A 15,154-nucleotide genomic window follows, 5' to 3' on the forward strand; every position below is an offset into this window, starting at 1 on the left:
ACTACTTTTAAATTAGTTTACAACATTACTGGCTTTTTATAAGTTAATTCCCAGAAACACACAAAGCCACTATGAATGCAGAATTTTTTATCTGTTTTGGTGTTTTAAGTTAATTGTTTAATAAAGAGGAGTATAAAGTATACTCAGGATAAAAATACAAGATATTACAAAACAGGAGCTTATACAGTAAAATAAAAAAATTGATAGATAAATAGATACTGTAGAAAAAATTATCATAAGTAAGGATACATAGACATAGTGAGCAACCTTATATGTGATTGACAATAGGAGAGACACTGTGCAGACTTAATAATTATTATTAGCCATTTAATTTTTATGAAGATGGAAGGATGAATCCGAGTTTACACACACATAATTCTTTTCTGCTTGATTTTACTGTTGCAACCCTAAATAGAAGGATACACTAATTGTGAAATTCAGAATAACAAAAAACAACCATGCTTAAAATGGTAATTTGGCCAATGGGTTTTTTTTTTTTTTTTTGGTTACAGCTCATAACACATGTTATATACAGAATGTGTTCTCCTGAACAAGTTATGGCTATTAAAACCTCAGTAATGTGGTATATGGTAATGCCAAATGAAGCCACAATCTTTCTGCTATAATCTGAGTATTTTGTAAAGGTATTAGGCTTTTTTGGAAGAAGACTTCAGTATCAGTGCCTTGTAACAGTCAGTGTTGTCATTATCAGGACGTATTTACTTCCAGAGACAGAAAAAAAGCAGAGGGTACTGTAAGGGAAAAGACCCTCCAGTCTCTATTTGTTTCAACGTGATTACAAGAAGTAACTTGGACATTTATGGACATTCACCAACATCACATGTTGCTATAAATGGATAAAAAATGCAATTTTTATTTGTGTTAATAAATAAAACATGATGACTTGCTTAAACATCATCAGAAGTTATTTCCAGTGTGCCAGAGAAAACAGTTAAAATTCAAGCTTTTTTTTTCCTCCAGGGAAAATTTCTTAATTGCGTAATAGATATGCCAAGGGCCATGTGACACGCGTTGGCATAAAAACAGATCCTGTGAAAGTTTTGGATGCCTGTAAATAACAGAATGACTATTTTTAATCTCACAATAAGGAATGCTACAATGATTATCATAAAAGCATAACTTGCTCAGATGGTGAGTTGTGATCATAGATTAGATTATCTGTTTACACATGTTTGCATGATTGAAGAGACAGTAAACAAACAGAGGCATACAACTGCTCCCAACAGCATAAAAATTATCCCAGGTTCATGCCAAAACCACAGCAGCCAGACACAACGTATACACATGCCACTGGCTTTGCAACAATAAGCCAAAACTTTTGAAAATGCAAAAGGTTTAATCCTGACATTAAAATGAGAGCAAAAGACCTGGCAAGGATATAAAAATAAAATTGCATACGTGACAGACAAAATGAGTATGGTAAAATGACAAGGTAAACAGTAACATCAAGGGATCTAAATTATAGTTATTATGTTCAGCGCTAGGCAAATAGGAATCAAGGAGATGGGTTTAGGCCTTAGAATATTTGCTGAGTTCCCTATCCTTTTGGCCATTATTCAGTCTTGTTTTAAATCTTTAACAATGTTGATCAAACGTTTTACAACATTTATTAAACAGGCAATTAATATCCCACCTGTCTTCTGCATAAATAGCCATGTGGAAAGTATCTCACAAATGAGAGTTCACTGGAAAAAGGCTGAGCTGATCAAACTGCTACCCCATCTTTGCCAGCTTATAAGTGCCAGTGAAAATAATTACATGCTACAATCTATGACCAAAAGGATGTGGACACCTGACCATTGAATCCATATGTTATTTTTGAATGTCATGCCAGGTTTAGTTCGACTTTCTGGAACATATATAAACACACATACTTTGCTATGATAGCCTTCACTGTTCTGAGAGGGCTTTAAACTAAATGTGAATCGCTGATATGAGGATTTGTGCTAATTAAGCCATGAGCCTTGACGAGATGAAGCACTCGTGTTGGGTCAGGAGGCTTGGGGTGCAGTCAGCTTTCTGGTTCAGCCCAAAGTAAGGCTGAGGTCAGATCTCTGTGCAGAACGTTTAATATCTACCACTTCAACCTTGGCAAAACATGATGTTATGCTGGAACATGTCTGGGCCTTTTTATCACAGTGATGGGAAGTGGTAATGTTAATGTTGATGGAATACAGTTATTTTAGATTGAGCAAAGATGTGCCTTGAATTTTTGTGGCCATGGTTTGGAAAAAAGCTACGTATGGGTGTGACAGTTATTCGTTCATATCCATATGGCCATATAGTGTGTGTACATTATTGATTATATATAGTCAATATATTGATGTAGCAAGAAGTACAGAAAGCACACACACTAAATGATTAGCTGGTCAATATGGTCTACCAGTTTGATTAACTCTCAGCCGGTGTCTTGAAAGTTGGCTGTACCTTCCCTGGTATCACATTTTACTTTAAACACCACCGCTTTTCTTAGTGACGATAAACAAATAAACAATCAAACAGAAATAAATAAACACTTTCATTAACTAACTGTGTCACACACACATTACAGATTGGCTCCAGTGTTCATCCCAGGAACGGGTTATGATGACTTGTGGTTTTTTTTTTTTCAACAGATGAATAGTATATCTCGCTATAATTCACATAACTGTAATTTGGGAATAATGATACACCCAACATTAACTCTGTAAACAAACGCAGACACGCGCACACACACAGGCGTTAAGTGAAAGCAGCATTACAGGGATAACCTGAAACAAGGCAGCTTCCACTGACGTCGCAAACTTAAACAGCATGTACCTCTATCCATTTCCGGGCCTCTCGCACGGCCGGTTCGGCGGCGGCCTCGCTGTGTGGATGTTGCGGATGGAGCTGCCGTCTAGCATCCGAACCAGGGCTGGCCATTTAGTGTGCGAGTCAGCGTTCAACTCAGACGTGAATTAAAGAAGCAAAAGATCCGACACCGTGGCTGCTCTGCTCGCAAATGCTAGGTGAAATTAAAGTTGTTTTGCTTGTTTGTTTGTTTGTTTGTTTTATTGCCCCGTGAGTTGACGCCCCCTTCGTTCCTGCGCTCGTGCCGCAAACCTGCACCGCACTTGCAGATGAGCGTTCTCACTAAGCCCCGCCCACCTGCCTGCACTGCTGAGCTAAGCCGAACCAGAGAAGCGCCTCAGACAGCCAATCACAGGCTCGTAGATATCCGTAGCCCCGCCCTGCTCCACACACACCCACTGGATGAGTTCTGAAAGCTGTTTGAACAGGGAGAGCTGCTCGAACAATCCCTTAAAAAAAAAAAATCATAAGCTAATTCTTTGTGAATGTAAATTATTATATTCAATTTGCTTCATATAGATAAAATAAAATATTTATTTATTAAAATTCTGTAGCACATGTTGCGTAACATTCTCTAGTGCCCTAATGATTCTCTGCTTGAGTTCCTCTTAGACCATTGATAAGTTGATTCATTTTAGTAAATCTATTCAAAAATTTAAACTCATTATAAAGATTCTTTACACACATACGAATATATTTTAAGTGTTAATTAAAATCTTAAATGTTCTTTTAATTTTGATAATTATGGCTTACAGCTAATAAAAACCCAAAGTTCTGTATCTCAGAAGGTTAGAATATTGTGAAAAAGTTTAATTTCAATATTGGAAACTCAATATTGGCTTCACACTCAAATCAGCTAATTAAATTAAACATGTGAATAGGTATCCTGAGCCTTTATATGGTCTATATCATGCGTATTTTAGACTACACAATCACGGGGAAGACCTTGTGTTAAGCCACTTTTGAACCAGAGATGTTTAAGGCATCTTACTTGGTCTAGGGACATAAAGGACTTGCCTGTTGCTCAGTTGCCCTAAGTTCTCTTTTCAAATGAAAATAAATGTTGCATTTCATTTTGAAATCAATGTCCCTGGAGAAGAGAGTAGAGGCATAGGATTCAAACTGCTTAAGGTCCAGTGTAAAGTTTGTGCAGCCAGTGGTGGTTTGGGGTGCCATGTCATCTGCTGGTGTTGGTCCACTGCGTTTCATTAGGTCCAAGGTCAACGCAGCCGTCTACCAGGAAGTTTTAGAGCGCTTTATGCTTCCCCCTGCTTACCAGCTTTATGGAGATGCTGATTTAATTTTCCAGCAGCACTTGGCGCCTGCCCACACTGCCAAAAAGTACTAACAACTGGTTTAAGGACCATGGTATCTCTGTGCTTGATTGGCCAGCAAACTCAAACGAACCAAATCCAATAGAGTATCTGTGGGGTATTGTGAAGAGGAAGATGTGAGAGACCAGACCCAACAACACAGAAGAGCTGAATCAGTGCAACTTGGGCTTCCATAACACCTCAGCAGCGCAACAAACTGATCCCCTCCATGCCATGCCTCACTAATTTATTCTTAGCAAGCCTCGACCAAATATTGAGTGCTGTACATGTTATGTTAATTTTCAGTAGTCCAACATTTCTGTGTTTATATATATATATATATATATATATATATATATATATATATATACATTGTTTATTGGTCTTAAATAATATATTAATTTTCTGAGAGACTGAATGATGAGTTTTCATTAGCTGTATGCAATAATCATTAAAAAATAAAAGAAATAAACACTTTTATATGTCTGTGTGTAATGAAATTTTTGAAATCAGTTTAATTTAATTCAATTTAATTGATGAAATAAATCAACGTTTAAGTGATATTCTAATTTATTGAGATGCACCATTAATGCGCTGTTTTGGGTCCTCCAAAGTATAAAACGTAAGGATATCATTAGAAAAGAGTTCTGACCAATGTACAGACAAGACCTTTCTGTTTTTGATATACTTATTTCTAAACTTTGTAGCTTAAAAACCCGATGAGGAAATGGCACAGAATGACCAAAAGCATAAGCCCAGTAAGTCCAGCAGTTTCCACTAACATAAAACTCTTGGTATATTATTAAATATTACTATATCATGCGTATTTCTTTACAGCAGATAAAATATAGTAATTTTAGAGCCCAATTAAAGTGAAGGTAATAATCATGCCACACAGTAGTCAGGGTTCTTGAGAGACTATATTCTAACATAAACTAATTTTTAAGTAAGGACAAATACAAAATTTCTTCCAGTGGTTATTATACTGAAAGTTTTTAAGACCTCAAAGGTAAAATTTACATTTTTACTCCAAAAAGACCAAGTTTGTAATTAAGTAATAATTGAATTTGACCGCCCTCTAGTGGTAAGTGTCGACACCTCTCTTTGCATGTCTTTGCCGCCTTCTCCTTGTCCACAATACACCTTAATGATTTGTTCTGCACTGTAATAAAGGTTGCCATGTAAACCCGCACATTAGCACTTCCTTGGTTCGTTAAGAAACAGTCATGTGCTTTTAGTGTTTTCTCCTGCATTTAGGCCAAACAAAAGAAGTGGTCAAAAACAGGTGATGTACGACCAACAGATGGGCTTGGCAACTCAGACCATTTCCACACACAGCTGAGTATTTTTAAAAAAACGAGATTTTTTTCTGCATTTTGGTCTTTCATTCACATACAAACGCAGTTTAAGGTTGTTAAAAACGGAGCTTATGCTCCTTCCCGCATGAAGATTTTCCATAACTCTATTCTCAGGGAAACTGAAGTTTTGGCTTGTAAGGTCGCCTTGATTTGCCTCCATAGTCTGTGATTGATTAACAGTGTCAATGATTTGACGCCTGCTTTGTTTATGAAGATATTTTGTGCAATGGTTTATGTTAGAGATTTTTTCAGGGAGAGAATTCCAAAGACGAGGAGCAGTACGGCTAAAGGCTCTAGAGCCCATGGTGGTCAGGTAGGAAGGGGGTGTAAGAAGGAGCCTTGATGAAAAAGAGTGAAAAGTGTGTGTGTGTGTGTGTGTGTGTGTGTGTGTGATCCTTTATATGACTCAGGATTCATGAATATTTTAGAACAAGTATCTAAGATATAGAACAAGTATCTTCTTGCTAATAGCGACATAGATAAATACAACATGAAAATTACACCATTCAGTTGTTCTAAGTGGTTGTTAGCTAGTAAATGTAGAAAGGAGTGGTCAACTGAGTTGTTAAAAAACTTTCCTGCATGGTAAAAAACATAAGAGACTTAAAATTGTGGGTACTGATTCATCTGAACAGTGGGATTTAGTGGATACGGTGGACTTGCAGCACATACTGTAGTGAAACAGCCTGATACGAGGGACTCCATGTGTCCAAGGATTTGGTGGATCCTAAAAATTTGTTAAGTGCCACTAATGGAGGGACCGTGGCAGAAGCAAGGAGAATCTGCATCACAATGACACAACAACAACTGCAACAGTTTAACTTCTCACATGTATTAACTTATCACATGTATGCATCATATCTGCCCTGGGAATATTACGTGTGTGGTGCTTTATCTCAGGTAATATTTTTATTTATTTTCCTACAGGCAAAGTGATTTGCACTTTTTACATTTTGTTATATTTGTTGTTGTCTAAACTTAATTCTATGTGCATTTGTCCTTAAAATAAACATTTTGCATTAAATCTTGATTTTTAGTCATTCATATTTTTATAGTCAGAAACAAAAGAGTATATTATACATGTACACTCAAAATACTATACATGTACTATACGTCCTGGCTGTTTCATCAAGTGTGTCTGTTTTTGTGTCGGTGTGTGTGTGATTCATGAGTCCAAGGATTCGGTGAGTGCCCTCTAGTGGAGGGACCATAGAAAACTGCACTCAGAATTCTTACTGACTCAAGTGACTCAAAGGACTCGTGAGACTCGGATTCGTTTAGTAAGTGATTCTGAAAATTTTGATTCGAATACACATATGGATCTGTGTTTCTCACCTCTGAAAATCACCTGTCAGTATTGACAAAAATGTTGCATGCATGCTGCACTACTAAGCAGACGAGGAGAGATTACGTAAAACAGCAAATGCCTTTGGATTATAAAAAACAGGTGGTTTCTAAAATAGTAGGCCCGAGTATGTAAAGCTATAAAGTCCACTTAGGCGCTGTGTATATTCAATTACTTGTTACTGAGTCTAAGTAGAGGAAATTGTAGCTGTGTTTCACCAAGCACATTGCAAATCTCAAGGTATCGGTGCTTCCATGGATTACTTAAACAAAAAAGGGAGATTTTCTCTTACCAGACAAGCTATATTCATTTATTGATGTCAAAATTAGATGGCCAGATGCTCGCATTTTGGGGAACTCTTTGCTGAACACCTATTTAAAAAATGAGACCTACAGTATTTGACAAACTAATTGTAGAACACATGGAAGCCATTACAGTTTTTCTTATTGGGGACCCAGCATACCCTTTACTTCCCTACCTAATAAAGGACTATGAAAATGGAGGACATACTCTTCAAGAACAGTATTTAGTCTGTCCTTGGTTGAAGTAAGAACAGTAATTGAAACTGATGGACATTAATCTAAATGACCTTCCCATTGTTATATAAGTCTGTTTCGAGCTTCATAACTACTGTGAGGCCACCAAGGGAACAATGGATGAGAAAAGTGTCACTGAGGAAATTCAGTACGACAAGGACAACCAACTAGCCATACAGACAGTATTTAAGAGCTGAGGGTCAGGAGAGGCCTTAAAGAATATGCTGATCCATAATAGGGACTGCATGCAACAGTGTGTACCAGTCAAAGACAATTTTCTTTAAAATTGAAACAATGTTTAACAGTGTACAGTTTAACAATTTACAGTTACAGTACTTTGTCCTATCATGTGTTTCCTCCCAATCACATGATGCCAGCCGACCACATCTTTTCAGACTGCTCGCTCACGCACTCAGAGGACAGCACTATCCACTCCTTCTGCTTGCGTGAGCTCACAGACGCCCAGCAATGCCTCGTCCTTTATTAGAAAGCTGCACATCCTACTGATTTACTACAGATTTTTTAAATAAAATAAATATGTTGTAATCTTAATGTTGCAATTATTTTTTGTAAGGGAAATGTATATAACAGGCTACAGGAATAGTAATGAAAGTTATTGTATTGTGCTACAAATGTTTTTGATATGTAACATGTCAGATTTGGAAGAAACTGCATGAGTCACCAGCTCTAAAATTGCAAACTTAGAATATTAGGATAAAAAAAATCTCATGTCAGACATTACCCAGTTTCATAATTTGCATTGTTTGCACTGGTTGACCTAAAACAAAAACAGAGACAGCCAATTCGAAAAAAGGAGCATATGTGGGGGGAAAAGTAGCCATACCGAATGACAGTTTTACAAATCAGGTTTAAAATTCAAGTTTACCAAAATGGGCTGTGGTGTATATAACTTTTCTTACTGCAAATTTTTGTAGAAATAGACTGCTGTGGAAATAATTTTACACACACACACGCACACATCTTACTACAAAGTGCATTTTGACTTTTAAAAACACAAAAACATCTGACAGAAGAAATTGTGGAGCTCATCACATTTTGTTTTATGGAACATTCCATTATCAATCACAGCACAGTACTCGAACAGATAAGCATTTGTAGGCTGTCCAGGAAGCCATAGGAGGTTTAATGTTTCTATCCCATCTGACCAGTTCCATATGTTTCTGTACATTCCATTCCAAGAACAACTCTGAACAGATGCTATTTTCTGCATTGCGTTGTCATCTGTTAAATTGTCCATTACAGGCATGTGGGGTGTTATAATGGTAAAGGGAGAGCACGCCCGATTTTTTGCTGTCCACCTGACTTCCTCTACTGGGGTAAAGTTCGTTTTCCGTTCGATATTCATTGCATATTCAGCGTTTGCTGCCCCTCTACACGCAACACGAAGGTTTAAAACGAATATTGGGTCTCGTGGTATGCTCACTTTTTTTGCCTTCAATGTGCTTTAAAGGGAACCTGTCATGTTTCGACATTTTTAGGTCGGGGAGGCGCATAATCCTGTTAAAAGCGGAGCCGCGCTACAGTACAGTATGTGCGGCTCAGGGACCGCGTACAAACTGCATGAACTCGTGTGAAAACGTAGAAAACTGCAAGTACAGTCAGTCATTAAGGGATATTGGCAGATGCCACTTACACAGGTCTACTACAGCTGAAGTTTATGCATAATCTTTTTTTTCTTTCAATTAAACAAGAAATCCATTGCACATTTTCCCATCGTTTTCGTCTCGGGTATGAACGCTATACGCGATTTCTTCTTTGTGACTATGGGTTAGGGCACTTACTGTTATTAGTTCTAGCTTCCGAATAGACTCTTAGGTTCACTTTTGAACAACATTGCCTTACAGTACCTGGCGTCGGTAAAAGAATAATTTCATGTACTTCCTGGTTGTAAAGGGATTGTTGGTGGTCGTTCATGCAACATTTTAGATCAGGTACTGTATATAATTTCTATTTAGTATATTATTCTCTGTAGAATGCACATTTTAAGTCGTTTCACAACAAAACTTTATCTTTATATGATCTACTTTTTGGATTTCACATCTCTGTTTACTCTCCGATTACCGAACAGGGAGTGTATTTGGCTGACAAGTACAACTTAGCCTAAAGAAGGCGATTTTCAACCTTACAAAAATTTTATTTCTTTGTATTAATAAGTTCTTTCGTCCAGAAAGACAGGTAGACATGAACATGGACTTCAGCATGAAATAATATTGTGGCGTTTTAGTGACTTTCCTTGCTGCCCAATGCAAATTGCTGGGAGTATTCAACACTCCCAAAAACCTGGCCGAAGCCACTAACCCAAACACCTTTCCCCAATAGGGTGAACACAAAACAACCCCTCCCGCAAAGCATGATGGTTCCTAATCGAAACCCCGCCCACGCCACAATATACTGTAATTAATAACATTAAAGCTGATCAGCTTGTTTTTTTTAGCTTAATACATGTACTATTTATAGCATTTAACTACAGTACTGTATTTCTACAAACTCTTTTACTGTAAACAATGGGTACTAACGCTAGTTTTCAATTAAAGCCTTTATACTTAAATATACATTGCTGGGCGTAAATATACCATAGTAATGTTGTTGTAGTCTTTCGGGTGCTCCCGTCGAGGGGTCGCCACCAGTAGACCCTTCGATCCGCACAACAACTTGGCACAGGTTTTACGTTGGATGGCCTACCTGACGGGCTTGGGACCAGCACAGTGTCTTTAATAGTCATTACCACAGCAACCAACGCAAATAAATCGACAATGTGTTGTATTTGGACTGCCAAATCCAATCTGATTACTTTCAAATTCAAAACAGTGTGGACAGTCAGATCACATAGTAACATCGGAAAAAAGGTCTAAAAACACTAAAGCAAAAGACTTTATAAAAATTAACATTTGTCATTCTCAAAACTTTTGGCCAGGGATTTAGGTTCGTGAAACATCAATATAATGTCTTTCAAAGTCTAGTTTATCAGTTGCAGCTCTGAGATAACCCTCAGCTTCATGTTTAGGCCAAAGCTGGGGTTTCTGCCAGCCCAAATATGATTTTTGACATATGTACAGTATATTGGAAGCAGTTTGCAATCAGGTTGCTTTCATGTTGTCTAAAGAGTGAAAAAACACACTTTTTTGCTCATTAGATTTGAACCACATACAAAGGATTTCATACTATCCACTTCAAACTATGTCACTGCCAGAGATAAAAGACTGTTATAAGAAGAGCAGAGAAGGGTGTCCTCCACAGTCATTTCTATGGCAACCAATGCGGATAAATCGACAATGTGTTGTGGAACATATTTTTAAACGTGTCATTAGTTTTAATTAAAGAGGATACTGTAAGAAAATAAATAAAATAAAAACTGCAAAAGAAATTTATTGGGGAAAATCAAAAAGAGAGAAGAGGACCAGTCCAGGTGGAATATGAATATTGGACACACCTACTCCAACACGACTGCATGCCCATATACTGTACATGACATTGTCCCTTCATCCCTTTGTGACATTATATGGTAATCTCAGAAAATATTTTGGATATTTATTTCTAAAATTTGTTTTAAAAAGAGAGGGGCCAGCATGACCAAAAGCAAAAAAGTAAGACCAGCAGTTTCCAGTCACTGGTTTTATTATAATTAAATTAAATTGAGGCAAAAATTATTTTATATTATTATAAAGTACTTTATCAAGCGTATTCCCTTATAGCAGATAATAAGAAATAAGAAAATAAGAATCCTGGAGCCTAAATGAATTAAGGATAATCATACCACACAACACTCATGGTTCTTAGAGAGACTCTTCTAATATAAAATGATTTTAATTCAAAGACATAAAAAAAAAAATCAAATATTAAAGTCAGACCTATGACTACAATGACTTAAAAATAGCATCTGGGTTAAAACCAATTTCTTCAGTGGTTATTGTACTTAGGCGGCACGGTGGTGTAGTGATTTGGCACTGTCGCCTTACCAGGTTCTGGGTTCGATTCTCGCCTAGAGGGCTGTGTGCATGGAGTTTTTCCCGTCCTTGTTGGGTTTTCCTCATGCTTGGTGGGTTTCCTCCCACAGTCCAAAGACATGCAGAATAAGCTGACTGGCATTCCCAAATTTGACTGTCCTCTAGCGGTAAGTATCCTTGCTTTTTTTTTTTTTTTTTGGTTTGTTAAGAAGAAGTCATGTGCTTTTGGTGTTTTTCCTCCATTTAAGCCAAACAAATGAAAAGGTCAAAAACAGGTGACATACAAGTAACAGATCGAACCTGGCAACCCAAGCTTTTGTCTCTACCAAACTATATTGCACAAACACACACATGCAACTGTATACTGTATATAGCCACTGACTCGCACATTATGTTGTCCTTCCCTTGTTTTTTTTTTTTTTTTTGTATGGTAAGTTTTGATTTAGTGGCAAATACTTTATTTATTTATTAATAAGTTAAATAAATAATAAAAAAAAAAACTTTAAATGAAAATTTTTGTTTATTATTAACTATGTAGTATGTGGTATGTTGTACTTTTTTTAAAACCTTTATTTCTTTCAGTAACGTGTACTATGCTGTAGTAATGAAAGTCAGTGGTGAATGTTTTGTTGATTTCTGTAAATAAAGTTAAGCATGATGTGCCCTATATTTGCAGTTAACGCTTTTTAATAGGCTATATATATACATGAAACAGAAATTCTGTGTGTGTATGTGTGTGTGTGTGTGTGTCACAGAGTATCACAGGCATTCCTCAATGAGTATAACAGTAGGCATCGCCATCAACTTTTATATCAGTCAGTGAGGTAATAATATACTGTATCTTTATGTTCTGTAAGGATTCTGTAATAGTTTCATGGTTTGTGATAACTGCTTCTTAGTTTTCTAGAAGGTCCAAAATCATGGTGTCACTGCTTCTGCTTTCTCTACCTCTGCTTCCTCTGGTCATCACACTTTGCCACTCACCGCTGCGGGCCCTTTATCGTTGTGTGTGTGAGAGAGTGCTGAAGGTCCTCCCTGGGAGAGTATGTGTCAGACACATACATGCCTACATCTTCTCTGAGTGTACCCACGGTCAGGCTGAAAGTGTGCTGGCTACATTTGACCTTTATATAAAAACTCAGGCTTCTTTCAGCATTGGACCAGAAAAAGGTTACAGATGGACTCACTTGTGTACATTTTACACAACACTCTAACTGTTGTTACTGTTTTTTTTTTTTTCTTAACGTGTGTTTCTTTGGTTAGGTGTGTTCCTGGATGAGGTGGTACGATGTAAGGCTCCTCTGAGGGTGCTGGAGTTGGGTATGCACTGTGGCTACACCTCCGTCCGAATACTGCGTCTGCTTCCAACATCCGGCAAGCTGCTTACGGTTGAGGTGGACCCACTCACTGCTGAGAAAGGCGAGGAGATCCTACTTGTTGCAGGTTTCAAAAATTCACAGGTGGTGTTTTTTAACATAAAAAAATGCTTTAAAATCCTCTTATTATTCCTTTCTTAAGTAAATCCACATCACCATTTACATAAGATTTATTTTTGCCATTTAAATCAGCTCACATGGTAATAAATGTCTTAAGATGGATTTTTAAAAATATTTGAAAGTATGACAGCACCTGCAAATTCATCTTTAGTTTACCGCACATCCATTTTATTATGCCATGAATAAAAGTAATCTTTTGCATAATAAATGTATTAGAAAGGACTTATTATTTTAAATTATCACATATTCTTTAGGTCTTTACATATTAAGCTCCAAAAACCATACAATGAACAGATTACTCTTTAAATCAACTCGCACACTCAACATCACAATTAACATTGGTCAATTTATCTTAGTTCCAGGTGCTACCTTGCTCCTCGGCTGAAGCCATTTCCAGCTTAGCGTCCTACCTCGGTGAGGACCGTTTAGACCTGGTGGTTATGGATCATGAGCCTGAGCAGTACCTTCAAGATTTCCTTGCCCTTCAAAGACAGAATCTGCTCTCTAAACACAGGTCAGTTACTGAAACTAAGCTAGTGAGAGTTCAGCAGTACAACAGTTAGTTCTGACAGAGTGATCTGTTTGGGTGAAAGGTACAAATAGGAATAATAGATGTAACAGCTCAGGGGCGTTTAACTACTGTACATGTATCACTCCGCATCATGGAGCAGTTAATGCTCATTTAAAAACCGTCACAGATGCATTTTACCAAAAAAATCACATCTAATAACATTATAGTAAGTAAGTAAGAGGTAATTAGGTAAGCTTTCATTGTCCTTTCAACCATACACAGTTTAGTACACAGTACTATGTAGTGCGGTCTGGGTATTCCGCTGTGGCGACCCCTTGCCGGAAGCAGCCAAAAGACCAACAACAACACAGTAAAGCGAAACAACGTTCCTCCATGAACAAGGTGCTACATCCAACATAGATTAACAACATAAATTAACAAAACTAACTAGTATTAATATAAATTAACAAAACTATCTAATTAATTTTGTTATTTTAATCAACATTTTGGACTGTCCTGTAAATCTTGTAAATTTATATGAATATAAAAAAAACTTACAAGATTTACAGGACTGTCCAACACCTTTTGGCTACATAGGACTGGTATAAATTGAAAACTATTTTTACCCCTGTTTATTACCATAACTGTCAGTCACTAACAACTAACTTCATTAGTTCTATCAGTTACAGGTATTTAGTCAGGTCAGTCGCGGTTGTTGGTGGAGCAAAATATCTGGCTACATGAGCAAAAAATGATGTGTTGATAAATGGTGTTTGTGAAACTGTTGTATAAAAGCAATATCATACTCGAGGCTGTGTCCACATACCTATGATGCACCATGGCCGTGCTGATATTAGGCACAACAGCACTTCCTCACTTGTGATATTACTTAATTGTAATGCTAATGCATGATATACCACATTCTAATTCATGCACTAGGTTTTGCAACACAAGACATTTGCTATCAACTTGCAGGCAATATGCACTGGAATGTGATTCATAAGTTAATAAATGTACATTTTCAGAACATTGCTTTTCTTTTGCTAGTTTCCTGGTGTTAAACAGAGTTATGGAATCTGGAGCGCAGGTCTTGCTGGAGTACCTCACCTCCACGCCACAGAAGTACACTGTGTGTAAGCAGGTTAAAGACATGCTGGAGATCCACTGTCATACAGACTGAGAAGAGACATTATACAGGCCATGATTTTAGGTTTGAAATTTTTTATTAGTTCAACATTTACACAGTAAAATCCCCAGGGATTAATTAACACTCAGAATGTGTAATTAACACTTTACAGTATTTATTTAGGTCCAGTTACATTTAAATAAGCTCCAAAAGTGGTAAATCAACACAGAATTTTATTGTGTATGAAAGACTTCATTGAGTTACATATGTTCATATAAAGTACAGTATATTATGTTAAGTGGGTAATATTGTGAGTTTAAATGAATGAATTCTGTTTAAGGATTTAAGGATTTAAGGATTTAAGGATTTATTTTCTGTCACCACAATCATACAAGTACAATATGCAGCGAAAATATTTTGCGACCACAGAGTCGCGACGTCAGCCACTAGGGCGCCATCATAGAAAATAAGGAATAAAATACATTAGGATAACGAGGGTAAAAAATCCCCTCCCAGACTGTCCTTCGAAAAGGGCAGTGTGAGATCAGGGGTACAAAAATACCTCAGCAACAAGCACATAAAAACATGTTAACACAAGACATAAACATTGCAACGATTAGGGTACAGGGGATAGGAAATGTCCAATGTAGG

The 15,154-nt window shown here is 37.1% G+C and overlaps 2 protein-coding genes across 10 annotated transcripts in view; one reads left to right on the top strand and one right to left on the bottom strand.

Annotated features, from left to right (window-relative positions):
• Nucleotides 1–3,084, bottom strand: part of limch1b (LIM and calponin homology domains 1b) — a 114,018-nt gene extending 110,934 nt beyond the window's left edge. For all 4 annotated transcript variants that reach the window (XM_053505461.1, XM_053505460.1, XM_053505463.1 and 1 more), the window contains exon 1: nt 2,821–3,084. In XM_053505461.1, the coding sequence (XP_053361436.1) occupies nt 2,821–2,925 (105 nt within the window). In that variant the 5' untranslated portion in view covers nt 2,926–3,084. The remainder of the gene's footprint in view (nt 1–2,820) is intronic.
• A 3,619-nt stretch (nt 3,085–6,703) lies between these two features.
• On the top strand, nt 6,704–14,834 carry LOC128531566 (transmembrane O-methyltransferase homolog). Of its 6 annotated transcripts, none has more exons than XM_053505508.1 (7): nt 6,712–6,804; nt 11,386–11,537; nt 12,126–12,194; nt 12,270–12,540; nt 12,634–12,830; nt 13,223–13,380; nt 14,425–14,834. In XM_053505508.1, exons 4-7 carry the CDS (start codon nt 12,291–12,293, stop codon nt 14,555–14,557), a joined length of 738 nt encoding a protein of 245 aa, XP_053361483.1. In that variant the 5' UTR covers nt 6,712–6,804; nt 11,386–11,537; nt 12,126–12,194; nt 12,270–12,290; the 3' UTR covers nt 14,558–14,834. The 6 variants fall into 6 exon arrangements, with proteins under 6 accessions (XP_053361481.1, XP_053361483.1, XP_053361476.1 ...); XM_053505501.1 differs by having other exon boundaries at nt 12,278–12,540; XM_053505507.1 differs by having other exon boundaries at nt 12,281–12,540.
• The last annotated feature ends 320 nt before the right edge of the window (nt 14,835–15,154 follow it).

This window comes from Clarias gariepinus, chromosome 10, assembly GCF_024256425.1.
Source record: "Clarias gariepinus isolate MV-2021 ecotype Netherlands chromosome 10, CGAR_prim_01v2, whole genome shotgun sequence".
In the NCBI taxonomy this organism is placed as follows: domain Eukaryota; kingdom Metazoa; phylum Chordata; class Actinopteri; order Siluriformes; family Clariidae; genus Clarias; species Clarias gariepinus.

Bases quoted from the DNA above. Each gene is read 5' to 3' on its own strand.
- LOC128531566 (XM_053505506.1), top strand. From the start codon at position 12,291: ATGGTGTCACTGCTTCTGCTTTCTCTACCTCTGCTTCCTCTGGTCATC. The intron at 12,831-13,222 runs GTGGTGTTTTTT...AATTTATCTTAG, and splicing joins CAGGTTTCAAAAATTCACAG to TTCCAGGTGCTACCTTGCTC. The intron at 13,381-14,424 runs GTCAGTTACTGA...TTCTTTTGCTAG, and splicing joins AATCTGCTCTCTAAACACAG to TTTCCTGGTGTTAAACAGAG.